This window comes from Papilio xuthus, unplaced genomic scaffold, assembly GCF_000836235.2.
Source record: "Papilio xuthus unplaced genomic scaffold, Pxut_1.1 DF828952.1, whole genome shotgun sequence".
Taxonomy (NCBI): domain Eukaryota; kingdom Metazoa; phylum Arthropoda; class Insecta; order Lepidoptera; family Papilionidae; genus Papilio; species Papilio xuthus.
Window position 1 is genome coordinate 3899206 of NW_013529697.1, and position 19473 is coordinate 3918678.

The 19473-nt window shown below is 34.9% G+C and overlaps 3 protein-coding genes across 3 annotated transcripts; all 3 read left to right on the forward strand.

The window, feature by feature from the left end:
* The first annotated feature begins 595 nt into the window (after positions 1 to 595).
* Positions 596 to 6293, forward strand: LOC106124513 (prolyl 4-hydroxylase subunit alpha-1-like). The gene is made up of 13 exons (XM_013321251.1): positions 596 to 666; positions 1226 to 1426; positions 1625 to 1770; positions 2647 to 2803; positions 3106 to 3129; positions 3649 to 3830; positions 4058 to 4197; positions 4479 to 4576; positions 4674 to 4827; positions 5114 to 5335; positions 5559 to 5618; positions 5696 to 5861; positions 6138 to 6293. Exons 2-13 carry the CDS (start codon positions 1239 to 1241, stop codon positions 6254 to 6256), a joined length of 1656 nt encoding a protein of 551 aa, XP_013176705.1. The 5' UTR covers positions 596 to 666; positions 1226 to 1238; the 3' UTR covers positions 6257 to 6293.
* Positions 6294 to 6651: 358 nt separating this feature from the next.
* Positions 6652 to 9995, forward strand: LOC106127860 (prolyl 4-hydroxylase subunit alpha-1-like). The gene is made up of 10 exons (XM_013326146.1): positions 6652 to 7219; positions 7292 to 7437; positions 7589 to 7745; positions 8079 to 8257; positions 8326 to 8569; positions 8647 to 8800; positions 9082 to 9303; positions 9404 to 9463; positions 9588 to 9753; positions 9819 to 9995. The coding sequence occupies exons 1-10, from the start codon at positions 7002 to 7004 to the stop codon at positions 9935 to 9937; spliced, it is 1665 nt and encodes a 554-aa protein (XP_013181600.1). The 5' UTR covers positions 6652 to 7001; the 3' UTR covers positions 9938 to 9995.
* A 370-nt stretch (positions 9996 to 10365) lies between these two features.
* On the forward strand, positions 10366 to 17066 carry LOC106127859 (prolyl 4-hydroxylase subunit alpha-2-like). Its single transcript, XM_013326145.1, has 12 exons — positions 10366 to 10528; positions 11036 to 11238; positions 11674 to 11819; positions 12405 to 12558; positions 13065 to 13246; positions 13710 to 13849; positions 14444 to 14556; positions 14735 to 14888; positions 15408 to 15635; positions 15858 to 15926; positions 16245 to 16410; positions 16837 to 17066. Exons 1-12 carry the CDS (start codon positions 10448 to 10450, stop codon positions 17019 to 17021), a joined length of 1821 nt encoding a protein of 606 aa, XP_013181599.1. The 5' UTR covers positions 10366 to 10447; the 3' UTR covers positions 17022 to 17066.
* Positions 17067 to 19473: the final 2407 nt, after the last annotated feature.

Here is a 19473-nt window from a genome sequence, read left to right on the forward strand (position 1 = left end):
TATTTTTTACGATTAATTTAATAAAAAAATGTAATAAATAAATAATAATTAAGTTATATAATATTGCGAACAAAAATTTGCTATGAAAATATAAGTAAGACAGTGAAATCTTTTATTATACATTTTCTATAAATATTTTATTTATAAGATGTTCAAAGATTTTAGTATTGATTATTATGTTAATATTTTTGAATGATTTTATATTTTGTTTTAAGTTTAAATGATTTCGTGTTACCCTTGGTTTCCACTCCCGGTATTTTTGGTACCCAATATTGTCATCCCAGTGTTTTTACAGAATAATAATACGAATGTTGCAACAGTGGAGACCTAGAGTAAATAAGATATGCTATTAACGGAATAAATGAAACATCATTCCTTCAAATAAATGTTTTAAATTTTATAATTTTCTTATTTCAGAATACCTTTAGCTCACGACTCCGTCCTCGTAATTAAAAAAAAACTTATTTAGTAGCCTATTTGTTCTTATAGACTATGTTCTACATATCAAATTTTAACAAGATTCGGAGAAAAAAAATAATTAGGCCTTGAGGCTGCGTGTATCTGCGAAGATAATGACAAATATGTAACAAGGTGTTTAAAAAGTTTTTTTTTAAGGCTCATCAGTACAGTGTGAGGCGACGCGCCGTGTGGTAACCTATCGACAAGGTAAACACGTTTTACATATTAAAAATTCCCATAAAATATTATATTGTTGTAAAAATTACTACTTAATTTTTTACTGTAGTATTATTCACGTTTTTATTTTTTATCGAGCTGTAAATTGGCATTTAGATTTCATATTTTTCTTGATGGTGAATAATTTTTTTAAAATTAAACTTACGATATAAATTAAAAAATATGACAAATAGCGATGCGGATGCATTGAAGATGACGGACTATAAATTTGAATTAAATACGCGGTTTAACGTAGGTACCTAGACTCATTTTTATCTTCCCCACAAATGTGGGTACTTTAAAATCTCTCAAACTCAACCGGGCGCTGGGCTTGTGGCGGGGGCAAGGGAAGGAAGTCTGCACCTTGAGAGTCAGCATCGGAAGTCGACGGAAGTTGGACGGAAAGAGTTCATGCAGAGTTTGTTCTTGATCTATGCTAATTTTCATCAATATCTATTGAGGTGATCTGGAGGTACCTTCTAACAAACATCCATCCATCTAAACATTCACATTTATAATAATAGTAAGATAGATTTGTCTGTTGTTTCAGCGACGGTATAAAAATGCATCACAAACCTATGCTGTACGTCGCTTGCATCGTCCTTGCCATGGACTGGTGGGCATGGACAAGTGCCGAGCTTTTTACTGCGATATCAGACTTAGAACCGTTACTGGAGACCCAGAAAAAAATTATCGATGACTTGAATGATTATGTTCAAAAAGAAGAGAAAAGACTTGGTGTTTTAAAAAAGTAAGTTTAGTCGATCCTAAAAGTGAACAAGGACCACCTCGTGAACCGGCGTCACGCACTTTAAAATTCTAATCCTTAATTTAAATCTGATTTCTCATTGGTATTATTGAATTAATGTAAGCAAATACTGACATTTCGTGGACAACCACGTATTTGTGTGGAACCACGTGGAAGACCACAAGGTCATGAATGTTTTAGGCAAATAAATGCGTACAACAGAGAACACGAGATGGCGATGGCGGACATAGACAACTATTTGGGCAATCCCATCAACGCTTTCACTCTCATCAAGCGACTCACTACAGACTTTAATTTTATACAAAATAGAATTAAACTCGGCACAGGTAAGGCGTATCATTTTTAATTGTATAATTTTATTTACTAGTTGTGAACTTGAAAAAATATATTAGCAAAGCAAGGATACCTACTTTTAAGAAATGTACATTTCTAAAACTAGTTATAACCTCGACTTGTAAAGGAATATTGTAAAATACACTATTGATTTACCATCATACATACGCAAACACAATTGTTTCAAAATTATTCCAATTACATAAGTGGTTTACGTTGATATGGGATATCATACAAACATTCTAAACAGTTGTTACATCTATAATAAGTTTGCGCAGCAAGTGTTTATTGCGTTTAAACACGCGTTGACCTTGAAAAAATATTATTTTAATATAACAATGCAATAAATTATGTTAAAATGACAAAGAACTTCCAGTGGTAATATAATTAGATACGTCATACCTCATAATATTTTTTTAAACTTAGGATCATCATCATCAGCTCACTATACGTCCCTACCGAGGGTCTCGGAGCCTACCCTAAGTTAAGGTTGATTAGGTCAACCACGCTGGCCCAGTGCGGGTTGGTTGACTTCACACATATCTTTGAATTTCTTCTCAGATATGTGCAGGTTGCACCACGATGGTTTCCTTCATCGTAAGAACGTCGGATAAATGTACATATGTAAATCGGAAATCGAAAAACACATTGGTACATGGCGGGATTCGAACCCAGGACCTGCAGATTGCAAGTTAAGTGCTTGCTCCTGAGCCACCGACGCTCCTTACTTACAAACTTAGGATAATAAGAGATAATAGGGAATCTTTATTTGTGGAAAGAATTCTGTTGTGTGGTCCAAGACAACCACAATATCATAGGCCTCGTCTGACCTTACTTAGGATAAAAGGCATTGTATGGAAACATTGCAGCGTTCGTTGGGAACGAGACATCAAACATCATAAATGTGAGATATCCCACCGATGAGGACCTGACTGGAGCTGCGCAGGCTCTTACTCGGCTGCAAAACACATATCAACTCGATATAAAAGAACTGGCACAGGGAAGGTTGAATGGAATCATTTACAGGTAATTATCATTTTGAACCTATAAAAAGGAATTTATTTATTCTAAACAATACTGAATATTTGTTGGTAAACCATAACCATAAATATTATGAATTTATTTTAATTCTTTCTTACTATTTACAAATGTTCTATTTTTAAAAAATAGTTTGATAAAAGTAATAATTTTGTAAAAGATAAAATAATGTTAATGCATATTTTTAAAGTGCCCTTTTAGTTCTATGCAACATGATTATTTTTCATTTCATCCAATTCAGAAGTTTTTTTTTAATTTTTCAACATGATTTGTCTCAATGTCGTTTTCAGCGGAGTCAGCCAACCAGCGGTTTCGTAAGTCAAACATATTTTTCACTTGTGCTAACATTAAATATATTAATATATATTGTTTATACCCCAAAGGAAGTTTAAATAACTCCAATAAATTAGCTTTCATAATGTGCTGTATTTAATAATATGATTAATATTTGTTATTCCTTATGCGAAATAGCCAAAAGTAAGCCACCATCCTAATATCGCTAAAATATTTTTTTTAAAATCAAAGGTGGAAAACTAGCGAGCGGCCACTTGAAATCGCTGATATAGCGAAGTGACCGTTGCGCATAGACATACGCAATTGCATATGCGTTGTTATAAATCTGTGTTGTGTGTATTTTTCGCTTGTATCTGTGTGTTAATAAACGTGTTTCTTTCTTTCCTAATGTTTGTTACGAATCTGTAAATATGTTTGTAAGTTTGTATACTATGTGACGACCTGCAACTGAACCGTTTTTGTAAAGGTGACGTCATTCGATAAATTTATAATAAGGTGGGTTTATTTTTTTTATTACTTAATAGTTTTATGATCTCCAGAACACCACTAACTGCCAGTGATTGCTACGAGCTCGGTCGTATACTGTACAATGTCAAAGATTACAAAAACTCTCTTCGCTGGATGGAAGAGTCGCTTGTCAAATACAAGGAGGAAAATGAAGACTACAACTTTACAGAAGTCGATATTTTGGAATACATAAGCTATTTGTTTTACCTCTTAGGTATAGTTAAAGAGTGAAATCCATCAAATTATCCCTTTTGGTTTTTCGTATTTTAAGTAACCTGGTTGTCGCTCATAATTACGAACGCATAGGATTAAAAAAAAATTTACCTATGCGCTATTCCAGACTAATATATCTCTGTTTCAAACAACCATACATCCAACAAAACAAACTTCGCATTTGTAATATTAGTAAAAAGTAAGATTATATTTTCCATTACCTTTCAGATGATGGTCAAAAAGCTTTAGAATGGACCACAAAACTTTTTAGCATCGATCCAAACCATCAACGCGCACTGAGCAATATTCCATTTTACCTTAAGAGTGTAGCAGAAAAGAAAGCGAGGCTTCAAAATAATAACACTGAGGCAAGTTTAACTTATACCATCTTAATAATTATTTGGTATAGTAGTTGTCAAATATTTTGGCGGCTCGGAAAATCGTACGAGTCGCTGTGCAAAACACAATTTTATAAGTAGCGGAGCGAAAAGTAGCAAAGCGCAGCGCGCCGATGACCGTGGGCTGCTAAGATATTTGAAAAGCCTTATACGTCATTTTATTATAAAAGAAGGCAAACTAATTAAATTATTGCTATGATTTCTATAAGTGTTATTTGGAAATGTTTTCATCTTATTATATTTTCGTTTAGGTGATGGTCGAAGAAGAAACATTTTTACAGAAAGAGAAAAAAGTATACGAAGCACTTTGCCGGGGTGAGATGATTGTGCCGAGTCAAATAAGTAGAAAGTAAGTTGTATGCCATTAAACAGTATTATTATAATGACTTTAGTGAAATATCGTACAGATTTTTGTTCAAATTTACTTTCTTTTCTTCCAAATACAGACTTAAATGCAGTTATTTGACGAAAAATCATCCATTTCTGAAGCTGGCTCCAATAAAGAGGGAACAAATATACATAGCGCCTGACGTGTTCGTGTACCATGGGGTGATGAGCGACGAGGAGATCAAGTGCATCAAGGATATGGCCAAGCCCAGGGTCAGTTCCTTTGTAGAAATAAACTGTATTACTAAAAAAAAACAAGCAGACACTGTTTATTTACATAAGTTTTTAACCTTTTGACCGCCGGTGATGGATATTATGGACGTCAATGTTGTAATAAAAGTATGTTAACCTTTATCTATGTCTCCACTCTTGCGTCAAATACACTTTCCCTATAATTTCTTTAGTTGCGTATAGCGAGAGGTCCGAGGTTTCTGCATACCCCTTTGGGTTACGGTAGTGAATTATATTGTTGTTTTATAAAGTCATATATGTATTGCAGTTCAAACGTGCCACGGTCCGCAGTGCGAATGGAGGGGTTATGTCAGCGGACTACCGCATCAGTAAATCTGCGTGGTTGACAGATGAGGAATCAGAAGTGGTAGCGCGCGTTTCACAGCGTGTTGCGGACTTCACCGGTCTTACCATGGCCTCCGCCGAGCTGCTGCAGGTTGTCAACTACGGCATCGGAGGACATTACGATTCCCATTATGATTTTACTTTGGTATGTCACATGAAAAACTTTTAACCTCTGTCACATATTTTGCTCGCCTTGTCTTGCTTTTCTATAAATGAGAATGTTTAGATGGATTAATAGATGGATATTTTCTAGAAGATACCTATTTCCAGAACTTCTGGAAGATCATAGCATGAAAGGACACAAAGGCTTCTAATTGAGTTTTTTTAATTCAGCACGAACACGAAAAAGTACAATTATGTTTTTACAGAAAACCGACTTACCTTATGAATCTGCCGACGGCAACAGAATAGCTACAGTTTTATTCTATGTATGTATAATGTCTACAAAAGTCTTTATTCCCATAGTATTTTGGCAAATGCTTTAACACTATTTGTACTTGTTGAGATGTCGGAGGTGGCGCAGGGGGGCGCCACTGTGTTCACGCAGCTGGGACTGAGCGTGTTCCCAGTGAAGAGCTCCGCCCTGGTCTGGTTGAACCTGCACCCGTCCGGTGAGGGCGACCTCTCGACGCGGCACGCCGCCTGCCCCGTGCTGCGCGGCTCCAAGTGGGGTGAGCTATCAGCTGTTAGATTGATCAATGTGCCAAAGGTTTCAACATTGGCGACCACATACAGACGCAGAATTGAAATATATGAAGTTACAGACTAAAAGTCTGGCAATGTTCTTTATGGAAAAAGGTATAAGCGAGCAATTTAACTGATGTACTGCTGTTTTTGAACGAGCAATATTTCAACTTGGTTTAATTGCCTTAGTTATTTGTATTTATTTTTGAGCCATATTTTTCTGTGATATATATTTACAAAATGTATTTGATATTTGTTTTTAGTATCGAATAAATGGATCCACGAAAGCGGCCAAGAATTTCTTGCGCCGTGCAATCTGGAATACCAACGAGAAGAGGTTATGCGGAAAATTATTAAAGCCAAGCCCAGAGCAAAAGAATAGCGCGTAACATTTTTTTAGAATTAAACGTTGTGTTACAAAAGATTTTTTTTATTTATCTAAATAGTATTATTTACCTTTGCCGTGATTGTTGTTAGTCGGTAGTAAATGAAATGATTCCCCCATATTACTATATGAGTTTTGTGCCTTTATAGAAAACTAGCTGTCGCCCGCGACTCCGTTCGCGCGGGATTAAAAATAGATGTTAGCCGATTCTCAGACCTACTCAATATGCTCACAAAATTTCATAAGAATCGGCCAAGCCGCTTTGGAGGAGTATGGGAACGAAAATTGTGACACGAGAATTTTATATGTAAGATAATCTTTAATTAATAATGGTAAGTTTGTATTTCTGCTTTTACCCCGTTGCTTTCCACGAAGAATGTCTGCCAGCAAATTGTTATACTTAAATGTTTGAAAACTGTCTTCTTTACAGATAATTTACGTTTACATATAGTTCTTAGTAGAGGTGACGGCAACAAGGTAATAACCCACTGCCGAGGTAAACACTTTACAAACCACATCGGGGTAAAGTTGTTCTCAATTTTATCAGTGAAAAGTTGTAGTTATAAATAGGTTAAGGTTGAAATTGTTTCCCGCCATTTTCTATTATTTTTCTTCCCGACAAAATTAGTGTATACAAGAAATTCAATAAGTTATACAGATGGAATTGTGTACCCTTTTGCGTATAATAATTTCTATCATCTGTTTGTTGTGTGTGATCTTCTAATTTTGTTTTTGGGATTTCATGTCTTTAATTTTTTTTGTCGGCGTCCAAATGCATAACAGGCATACGCTATATCTCATTTGCATCGCGCTATTCTTCGACTGTTGGGTATGGACGTGCGCCGAGCTGTTCACTGCAATATCGGACATGGAACAGCTATTAGTGACCCACAAAATTATCATCGATGACCTGGACGCTTATATTCAAAAAGAAGAGAAAAGACTTGCTGTTTTAAAGAAGTAAACCTATCACTAATCAAATGGAGATTCTTGTCTGGAGTGACACAGTTTATATGATTTTTAATATTTCAGACAGTTAAATATGTACAGAAAAGAACACGAGATGGCGATGGCGGACGTCGAAAACTATTTGGGCAATCCCATCAACGCGTTCACTCTCATCAAAAGACTTACTATAGATTTAGATTTTATAGAAAACAAAATAAAAAATGGAACAGGTAAATATTTGTCGATATGTTATTATAGATACTTGTAAGTCAGATTCATATCTGATTTCCCATTAAAAACATAAATGTACCCTATTCAATTTTTGTATATCTGGATTAAAATGGGAAGTACATCATTGTTCACAACATGAATATACTACAGAATACGTTAGGAACGAGACAGCTAAAGGCACAGAAGTGATATATCCAACCGAGGTGGACCTGACGGGAACTGTGCAGGCTCTCACGCGGCTGCAGAATACGTACCGACTGGATGTAGGAGAACTGGCACAGGGGAGATTAAATGGAATCGTTTATAGGTAAATACAGAGATTGCCAAATATTTTGGCGGCTCAGAACGTTCTACAAGTCGCAATGTTTGGTGTAGCGGGATGCGACGGTAGGTCACTACGCACTGCGCAGATAACCTTGAGCCGCCAATATATTTGAAAAGACGTATATCAATTTGAGGAGACAAACCTATGAATGAGTTTGCGTTTTCATATGAAATCGTAAAATTTTATGGACAAGATCTAAAACACAGATGTCATGTGTGCTTACAGATTAGAGTACCAGTAAGGTTTTCATTGTTATTAATGTATTTGTATGGTACGTGCTCCTTAAATCTAGAATAAAACAGTTTTGTTTCCCAGTACACCGCTAAGCGCCAGTGACTGCTACGAAATTGGCCGCACGCTCTACATAGTCGACGACTACTCCAACTCTCTGCGCTGGATGCAAGAGGCGCTGCGCAAATACAAAGAAGACGAAGTTCACAATTTATCAGAAATCGATATATTGGAGTACATAAGCTATTTGCATTATCTATTAGGTATATTAAATTAAAGCTTTTATATTTTTCGCCTTCGTAAAGAAATCAACATTGTCTTCTCCTTTTAGATGATGGCCAAACAGCTTTAGAGTGGACCACAAAAATTCTAAGTCTCGACCCGAACAACAAACATGCTCTTAATAACATTCCATATTATTTGAAGAGTGTGACAGAAAAGAAAAAGATACTTGAAATGGAATACGCAGAGGATGACGATGAAGATGTAGACGATACCTATTTAGAAAGGGATAACAGAATGTACCAAACCCTTTGTCGCGGCGAAATGGAACTACCCAGTCAAATTGTTAGAAGGTGAGTTGTAAAACATTCGAATAACATGCGGGTTTGAAACATATATTTTCATCCTAATATCCAAAAAACATTTCCAGTCTTAAATGCAGTTATTTGACGAAAAACCATCCGTTTCTGAAGCTGGCACCGATAAAGATGGAGCAGGTATACATAGAACCTGACGTGTTTGTATACTATGGGGTGATAAGCGACGAGGAAATCGAGCATATCAAGGCCATGGCCAAACCCAGGGTCAGTTCAATCATTCCATTCCAAACAATCCGCCAATTACCATATATTTTAGTTAATCGATGTAAGCTTTTGGAGATATGGATACCTATTTTTATTACAACTACAAAGATAAGTATATATTTTTAAATAATATTGTAAGGACATGAACGAACTAGCAATATTCATTCAGTCATAATAATATATATACTATTGTTTACAAGCTATCTATATGTACGGCTTTTATCACCTTTAAGGATATTGTTTTCATCCAGTTTTAAGTGGTTACTCGTGTATTCATGCAGTTCAAACGAGCCACTGTCGTCAATACCATGGGAGAAGGGACACCGTCGGACTATCGTATCGCCAAGTTTGCCTGGCTGAAGGACGAGGAGTCGGCTGTGGTGGCGCGCGTGTCGCAGCGTGTTGCAGACTTTACTGGACTAAGCACGACATATGCTGAGAAACTGCAGGTCGTCAACTACGGCATCGGAGGACACTACGTACCACATTATGATTCTGAATTGGTACGCTAAGTCCCAACACAGTAATACTTCAAACGCAGGTTCGTTTGTAAATTAGAAGTATTTATTATAGTATAAAATTTATTTTTTTATTTTATTTCAGAAAAATGACATACCTTTTAAACGTACCTTCGACAGGAGGCTAGCTACAGTTATATTGTATGTAAGTATCTATTATTCATGTTTACTTTTTTTGAACAATTGTACTTACTTTTTAGGAATTGGGATATAATGAAGTAAAATTTAAAAAAAAAGTATAATAATAACGATTATTTGTATTTTTTAAGATGTCCGACGTAGCGCAGGGGGGCGCCACTGTGTTCTTGGAGCTGGGACTGAGCGTATTACCCGTAAAGAACGCTGCGTTATTCTGGATGAACCTGCACCCGTCGGGCGAGGCTGACATTGCCATGCGTCACGCCGGCTGCCCCGTGCTGCGCGGCTCCAAGTGGAGTAAGTACTCAGCATATAAATAAACAATAACGAAACGATAATTAACGATTACAAATTTTTTTCAGTATCAAATAAATGGATCCATCAATTCGGTCAAGAATTACTTGCGCCTTGCAATCTGAAATATCAACCAGAAGAGGTTATGCGGAAAATTATAAAAGCCAAACCTAGAGTACTGGTGTAGTACGTTCAATATCTTATCAGATATTCCTTCGTGTTCTTGTAAAAAATAAACGTTATACTAAGCAGCATTTCGAAATTCGAATTCGAATTCGAAATTCTAATTATTTCATTGTGAATGATATCGTTAGAGAGATGCCACAATAGAAGAGAAGAGAAGAAAGTGATCGCACGTAACGAACCGTCTTTGTGGAACTCTGCAGTTGAATGGTTACGATGGAAAATTTAGTTCGTGAACCCACCATTGCCTAAAAAATTACGATTCACATACATACCAGAAGATTGTTTTAAGCATAAACATCAGAAAAATACAGATGATAATACAGATTGAATTTTCAAATTAAATAAAGGCGAAACATCCTTATTTCACGCTTACGCTTTACCTACAATCAGCATTACAAATTGCCTAATTGAAAAACTAAAAGAAAGAGGATTGTGGAAATATAATGTTGTAGAAAGAAACGAAAGCACACCCGATGTTAAGTGTCCAATAAATAAAAATGCTTCAAACAGTATGCTAAAAGATCCTAACTCTTGTATGGGAGGAGGAGGTAAAAGGAAAGGGAAACCTTCAATATTAAATAGAAGAAATAAAGTAAGACTGACCACTGGTGTTAAAACATTCATTTTTTTTTAATTTAAACCCTCATCCGCAAGATTTATCGCTAGCAATGTTTTACTCCAATGTGAATATTAGTACTGTTGTTAACAATTTCACGTTAAATCAAAGTCAATCATGTGCGTTACATGTTGTACATTGAAATATTGACTGTGCTATATACTACCTTATTTATTTAATTTTTTATATCAGGTTATTAATTTTTTTAATAGTAAAAATAAAACTAAATTTCGTATACTATAAATACTATTTTAGTATTAAATCAATTTAATGAATGTTATTGCCCTTGTTTTTTACTTCTTTTTACCGTTTACCGATTTTTATAGCGCTTATGGTTATATAATTATATAAAGAGGTTTCAAAGTCCCGTATCAAACATTGAGTTACTAGTTGTTCTCAGTAGCGCGACAAAATCCATAAAATTTCTATAAATCAAAATATGTAGTATTCACACACGAAATCACTTCTTTAATTTTGTTTTAGCGTGAACGTGTTCTCGTTACGACAATGTTTTTTAAAATATCATTATTTTTAATTTGCTACTGTAAATTAAGTCTATGGACGGAGGCGGAAGTGTATACGGCGGTAACGGAACTTGCGCCCTTGCTCCACACTCTAGACAGGACCATAGAGGATTTAGAATATTTCATTGAAAAAGAGAAGAAAAGTGCTGATACTTTGATAACGTACGTGTTAATAATCCACACTAATGTATATTGTATAGTAGAAAAGTACAGTTCTTTTCAAATGTCTCGGCGGCTCAAGGAGATCAGCGCACTGCGCAGTTGCCTCCCACCGCATCCCGATACACCTAACATTGTGTTCTGCGCAGCGACTCGCGCGAACTGAAGAGCCGCCTAGATATCTGAAAACTACTGTAAAAGGAGTTTAACTTGCCTTTGCCTGATTAACTATAATGATTTCTAAGAAATTTATAAGCGTGGCAGATTTTGTGTTGGCTTATCTCGTTAGATTAAATCATTGAGACAACTGTGCGTTAATAACGTAATTAATTTATAACACGTTCACTGCCGACTCGCCTGGCGTGACTTTTCATACGAAACTTATCAAAAGTGTTAATAATAACTGCCGCCAACTTTCATTTTAATATCTTCTTTTAGACAATTGAATATATACAAAATGGAAAAGAAATTAGCCTCCAAAGATTATTCGGAATATTTGGAGAATCCTGTTAACGCGTACACTCTGATAAAGCGTCTCACTTCCGATATAGATTATCTCACACTAAATATACAAAATATCACAAGTAAGTGACGACAAATTCTTCTTAAAACACTAATAAGAGTAGAAGTTATTTAATATTTCCAAGATTATAATATAGATGACTGATATTTGCAAATAAATTGGAGACCTAATGATAACACAAGCAGGTGTTATGATTATCATTATCAGAATAAATAAAAAATATATCCTATTTACCCCAATCAGTCAATAGCCACATTAGCATCCCTTCATCATCAGCTCACTATACGTCCCCACCGAGGGGCTCGAAGCCTACCCTAAGTTAAAGGTGACTAGGCCATAATCAACCACGCTGGCCCAGTGCGGGTTGGTTGATTTCACACATATCTTTGAATTGCTTCTCAGGTATATGCAGGTTGCATCACAATGTTTTCCTTCACCGTAAGAACGTCGGATAAATGTATATATGTAAATCGGAAATCGAACAACACATTGGTACATGGCGGGATTCGAACCCAGGACCTGCAGATTGCAAGTCAAGTGCTTGACCCCTGAGCCACCGACGCTCATCCCTTAGTGTAGATAAAATATCAGATAAAAGTCTGTTAAATATAACGACTTTGGCAGTTAATAGTATTTATTCATTTAGAAGACGACACAATTAATCTACGGCATGAAGATCTTGTTTATCCTACAATAGAGGATCTTATTGGTTCAGCGTTGGCGCTCTCGAGACTTCAAAGTACTTACGCACTCAATGTCACCAAACTCGCTGAAAAAAGACTTAATAATGAATCATTTGGGTAATATTTCTACTTGTATAATAACTAGCTGTCGCCCGCCACACGCACGGAATTAAAAATAAAAACTTAATGAGTAACTTATGTGTTCTTAGAGACTATGAGACATATAACATCTATGCCAAATTTCAGCAAGATCTATGCAACCGTTCTAGATATATCTTGTAACAATCATCCATCCATCCAAACATTTGCTTTTATTTTAGTAAACAGCATATTATATACATATTAATGGTCAGTCCTTGGTCGAAATTCGATCATAATTCGTATTCATATAATGGCAATAAAATTAAATCTTACTGTGTAAAATAATTTTCTTCAACACGTTCACTGCCACTACAAATTTATGTCTTAAAATAAAATTAAGTTACGTGTTATAACAAGAAACATTAACCATTTTAAAAGTTAATCTAACAATGTTATGATCTTTAAATCTTATGGAACTCAAACGATTTTAAAGCATCTAATCTAACATTATTTGTTACAAAATATATTTATTACATTTACAGTATTCCGATGACGGTAAACGACTGTTTCAAACTTGGCCAAACACTTTATCAACATAAAAAGTTTAAGCATTCACTAGAATGGTTTATAGAAGCGCTTCGGAAATACAAGAGGGAAAATGAAACGTACGGAGTTTCGGAGATTGACATCCTTAATTATATTAGTTATGCTTTATACTACGCGGGTCTGTATTTTTAGGTTATGAATAAAACAATCCTAATTGGAAATGAATTATGAAGATACGACATTTATCTCGTTTACTGATAAATTTACATAATGTCCTTGGACGTTATTATAATCATTATTATAACTTAATAGATGTCGCCAGCGACTTATATGTTTTTCCAAACTATGTTCTACATCTATGCCAAATTTCAGGGAAACCCAGTAGTATCGGAGACATCCATCCATCTTAACATTTGCATTTATTACAATGATAAAAGTAGTCTGTGATTTACAATTGAATAAGTGCCTACAAAGTTTGCAACGCAAATCGATAGCTTATATAGGTCGCTGGGCTTTTAACCTAATTGATAGAGAGAGACGCGCTGATCGGATTTTACTTTTATCTTAATTGAATTAAAGAATACAACTACACATAAAAATGGAATAATCTTTTATAAAATAGTATAATAAAATATTTACAGATAATGCCAAAACTGTATTTAAATCGACTAAGCAAATATTAAATATTGATAAGGAATATGCAATTAAAATTGAAGATTCTATAAGTGCGCTGGAAAGTATTGAGATGTTGGAAGAAATACCTATTACGGAAGACACCAGTGTAAGTGTACATAACAAATTACATTAGCAATTAAAAAATAAATTAAACTGGGTAGCTAATATGATAACGTATTCATATTGGTATGCGTCCTCTTTTAATTTATAGTAGAACTTTTCAAGATTTCTTTTTATAGTTAGCATTGTTTCTGTGAAAATAGTCCGTACAAAACATATAAACTCAGAGCTATCTTTTTTTAATAACATTATTTAAATATTATATCTTAAAATCTTAACAGTACTATACTTTTTATTTGGTTTATAATAATAAAAACACTATTCATCAGTTGGCTCAGTGGTCAAGTACTTGCAATCTGCACGTCCTGGCTTCGAATCCTGCCATGTACTAATGTGTTTTTCGATTTCCGATTTACATATGTACATTTATCCGACGTTCTTACGGTGAAGGAAAACATCGTGATGCAACCTGCAGATATCTGAGAAGAAATTCAAAGATATGTGTGAAGTCAACCAACCAGCACTTGGCCAGCGTGGTTGAATATAGCCAAGTCACCTCTAACTTAGGGTAGAGCTGATGATGATTCATCAGTTTACTAACTTTGGTTCCGTACTCATAAATGTTTAAATTGAATTGAAGGAGGAGGATGATGAAGGCAGTGAAGAATATCAAAGGTATTTCATTAAGGAACAGTTTGTATACGAAGCACTTTGTCGCGGGGAAATAGATTTGCCTACAGAAGTTACAAAGAGGTACACATTCTTATAAGTTCCTAAATATAATTCGAGCTCACAATCTACCATAATCTGTATACTGTTTCACGTATTCACTTTCTAAGCAATAATCACGTGGGATGATTGTGTCACATTTAAAACAAAAGAAAATAGACATGCAACTTTATAAAATATTTAACAATGATTCGCTTCCCAGATTAAAGTGCAGTTACCTAACAGACACTCATCCATTCCTGAAGTTGGCACCGATCAAGACGGAGCAATTGTACATAGAACCCGACGTGTTCGTCTTTTACAACGTAATCAGCGACGAAGAGATCGAACAATTGAAGATCCTATCGAAAGAGAGAGTAAGAAAGAGTAATCATTCCGTCTGATAAAATCATAAATTGATTAAAGTTAAAAAGAAGTCTAGAAATCATTCATCATATAGTACGTCCGAAGGGGGTCGAGAGTAAGACAAAATGAATTCGCTTCGAAGCGATTCCATAACGAACTTCAAAAATGTAAGGAACTGAGGCGCGACAATCACTAAATATTTATATAGATTTTTGAAGTTTGTTATCGAATCGCTTCTGAATGCACTTTGTCTAGCTCCGCTGAAACTAGTCAATTTAGTTGCTAGCTAGATGTCGCCCGCGACTCCGTACGCGTGGAATTGAAAAGAATACTCAACAAGTACTTAGCCTAAATGTTCATCCAGACTATCTTTTACATCTGCTCCAAATTTCATCAAGATCTCTTGAACCGTTTCGGAGATATTTTCTAACAAATCTTTCCATTCATCCATCTAAACTTTTTTATTTATTATATTAGGTAAGATAAGTTAAACTAAATTTCGATCAAAATATATTTGTTCCCACACACAGCTCAAACGATCAGAAGTGGCAGGTTATTCTGATTTCACGAATGACACGATCGCAAAGTACCGCATCAGCAAGACGGCATGGCTGTACGACGTTGACTCGTCAGTGGCGGCGCGTGTATCGCGTCGTGCAGCTTACTTCACCGGCTTCAGCACGGCCAGCGCGGAGCCCTTGCAGATCGTCAACTATGGCCTCGGCGGACATTTCTCACCACATTTTGATTTTTTCTTGGTATTTATTCTGTTTAACGAATCGTTTGAACTAGAAGTGGATATGAAGAGCGAATTAACATATAATTCTCAGCCTAATATGTCTAGTAGTGAGGTAATAAAGACAACCCAATAACCAATAGTGGCAAAAGGTACTCCTGGTGCCAACAATTTGCATTTTATTTCATAAATTGTTTATCTTGTTTATTTCTTTTTAATAAAATGTTTGAAAATTATCCAACAGTCCGACACTGAGCCTGATTTACCCAAAATGAAAGAATATGGAAACAGAATAGCAACTACAATATTCTATGTGAGTATATAACGCGTATAATACTTTTTAGTGCAATCGCCTAAGTCGTATTTAACTATAAAAATACTATCAAATAGTAAACACAACTTCTTACGTATTATTTTAAAATTATTTGATAACCCTTGTACTACTCTAAGATTCCATATTTTAGCATTATATTATCTTATCACCAGTTGTGCGGATTGTAAATTGTTAAATAATATTGACGAATTTTTCGAACGTATTAAATAAGTAGAAAAGAAAACAAAATTATAAAAAATAAAATCCAAGGAAAAATAAAAATCAATTATAATTGTCTACATTTTATACAACTTTTAGATGTCAGAGGTGACAGAAGGGGGCGCTACTGTGTTCACGGAGCTGGGTTTAACCGTGTTCCCGGTGAAGAATGCGGCGTTATACTGGTTGAACCTGCACCCGTCTGGTGAGGGTGACATCACGACGCGCCACGCCGCCTGCCCCGTGCTGCGCGGCTCCAAGTGGAGTGAGTATACGACTAGAATAAAAGGAAACAATTAAGTTCCACACAAAAAGTGAAGCTAATATGATGCCGTAACAGCAATCTCTCGCTTGATCGGGTCACTTCCCCGGCGAGTACATGCGACAGATGCTAACTTCGAGACTGTTCTAAATATGGCATGGCGTTCTAATTAAAAATAAATTTACTTAAGTATTGTCTTCTTTGTCTAATGATTCAAAATAACATAAAATATGGTAATAGTATATGTTTGCATTTCGGCCTAATCCAGATGACTGAGAAGAGGTCACTTCGCTATTTTATCGATGCAAAGTAATTGTTCTATTGTTTGCCACATTCTGGTATATAAAAATATCTAAACATGTCTTCGAGGTTTATTAATTTAATATCAAATGATAATTTTTTCTTCATCAAAAATTTACCTTTTTTTAGTTTCAAACAAGTGGTTCCATCAAGCGGGACAAGAGGCCATTCGACCTTGTAACCTGGAATATCAAATAGAAAACGTCAAACGGAATATTTCTATGCCCCGACCAAAAACAAAGGATGAGTATCATAGACAACTTATAATAGATTGGTTTACAAATAACGGTCTTGAAAAATCTATGTATGAATAGAATCTTTAGAAATATGTCACTTGAGAAATAAATTTAAACTATTTATTCAGTTGTTTTAACAGTGGTACAGCCCGCTTTAACATCAGCTTCGCAGTGTGTGAAGTGTAAGCAATTCCGCGTTTCGTTTGATGAGTGTGCGTCCCGGAGGCCTAATTTAGTCCTCTTTACCTTCCCACCCTTTTTCTTATAAGGGACTTTCCGGATAAGAGGATGCATGGAAAGGGAAAATATTTTCTTTTTGTGCATTCTCTCCCCCGTCCATTAAAGGTTGGCATCGCATACGCAATTTCGTATGTCTATGGGCAACGGTCACTTCGCTATTTCAGCGACTTCAGGTGGCCGCTCGCTCGTTTACCACCTTAGTAATATAAAAAAAAAGTTGTAGTAATTTTCGTCTTCCAGTATACCATGTACTTCTTCTTATAGGGGAAACATAAATCTCTGTAATACATCTGAAACATTGTGTATAATACATATAAAATTATTTTACACATTATTCAATGGACATAACAGATTCAAATACTTACATAGACGTTTATAGCTTCGCAGATTTAATTTATCCTAAAAAATTGTTCTAAAACGGTCTTTTTTATTTGGACTGATTATGCGTTTATTTGCTCTGAACTTATTCTGCGGTAAGTCTGATTTTTTCATACATAATTATGTTATTTAGACTTTTATAGAGTAAAAACTATCGCTAGATAAATGCTAAGTAGTGAAGCTTCAACCATAGATGTCTACCTTTTGCGTTAAATTTTTTACCATACTATTCTTGTGCCTATTTGAGTTATCTATAAAATATCAAATTTCATATTTAAATATTGGTTAAAAATTTGTTTACAGTACTTAACAATCTATGACAAAATCAAATTTAAACATCTTGATATTTCTTCTTTCTTCTCATCTTCAACAAGGTTAGTGGAGAGCAATTTAAGACAACAAAAACGTTACATATAGAATTAAACTTATACTGTACATAACATTCTTGTTGTTTATACATTACCCTAAATCAACCTCGCTTCTGGATCTCCGGCGACAGTACATCTTCATTATGATGGAGTATAGAATATTTCAGAACAAACAAAGTAAGTACATGCATGGTAGAGCTTAGCATTGCACACTACTGTGTTTGCTATGAAACACTCCGACGGCGAACTTCTGTCTGTCTTCGGGACACATCGCTGTGACCCCATCCACGATGATAAATCCAGTTGTGTTTTTTTATGTATACAATTAATAATAATAAATTAGAGTGTCTTTTTGTACTATAAAAAATCATATTACGTGAACTTGATGTATTTGCGTTGTTTAAAATGAAAAATAATTTTGAAAATTTTAATCTCTTTGCAGATTTGTTCCGGGTAACGTCTGGACAGATTTTGACTTTTACTGGAAGATACCTTATGTTGGAATATAGGCTTGTTTTTAATTCCACACTGAGAAAGTAGCGAGCGAAAACTAGTTTAAAAAAAGTTCGATATTAATGCTGTCATCCCTAAAAGGTAATATTAGAATACTTTGACCTACCAAATTGAAAGAGACGCCAAATAAAATTCTGTCACCTCTGCCGGCCAACCCTAAGCACATTGGCTTGACTGCCATGTTATTGTTATTTGTATTAATTTCTGCAGCATTTCTGTGTTGTCTGTACTCACTTTATTTGTTAAAAATACTTACAATCGGGACCTTGCAATCTCTTTGCTTTCATATTTTTAATGGAATTTTAAAACTCGGAATATAAAACGGAGTCGTATCTATAAATTGAAAATACCGAATGAAATGGTATTTCAGTAAATCTAAAATACTTAATCTTTTCTTTTCATCAAGAATTCGTTCCGTATGAAATAACAAACATTTACGTAATGTCTGCAAAAACGGTATTCCAAGTTGCGATGCATTGTTATGGAATAACGATTCTTTGTTATAAGGTCAATGGAGTGATGGACGTCGTATTGATACTCGGATTGCGTTAACATACCGAGAAACACTTGACCATTTAGTGCAATGCACGAATTATACTTTTGTATTGATTTCAACCTCCATACATTGTCTTTTACATTATGTATTTTATCCATACAACTGGAAAGAGGTAAGATTTATTATGTTTTTGATACTATAATAGTCAATAATGTTAGTATCTGCTTATATTTAGTAAAAAAAATAAAATACAACCAAAAAATTTTAATATAAACAAAATACATTTGACAAAAAACGGTCCTATTGCCAATATACCTCTATCGACAAGAATGTTATACGATAAGTCATTTAATTTTTCTTGCAATCTTTTTAGGTTCATGTCCTAAAGTTATATTTCTAAGTAATCTAACGTTATGAGAGATGAGATAAAAATATTTGTTGGTAAACGAGATAAAATTCAACTCCGAAGTTGTATACGTAACAGTATTCATAAATTAAAATTACGTTACTTATTACTGCTCCCGTTAATGCAACA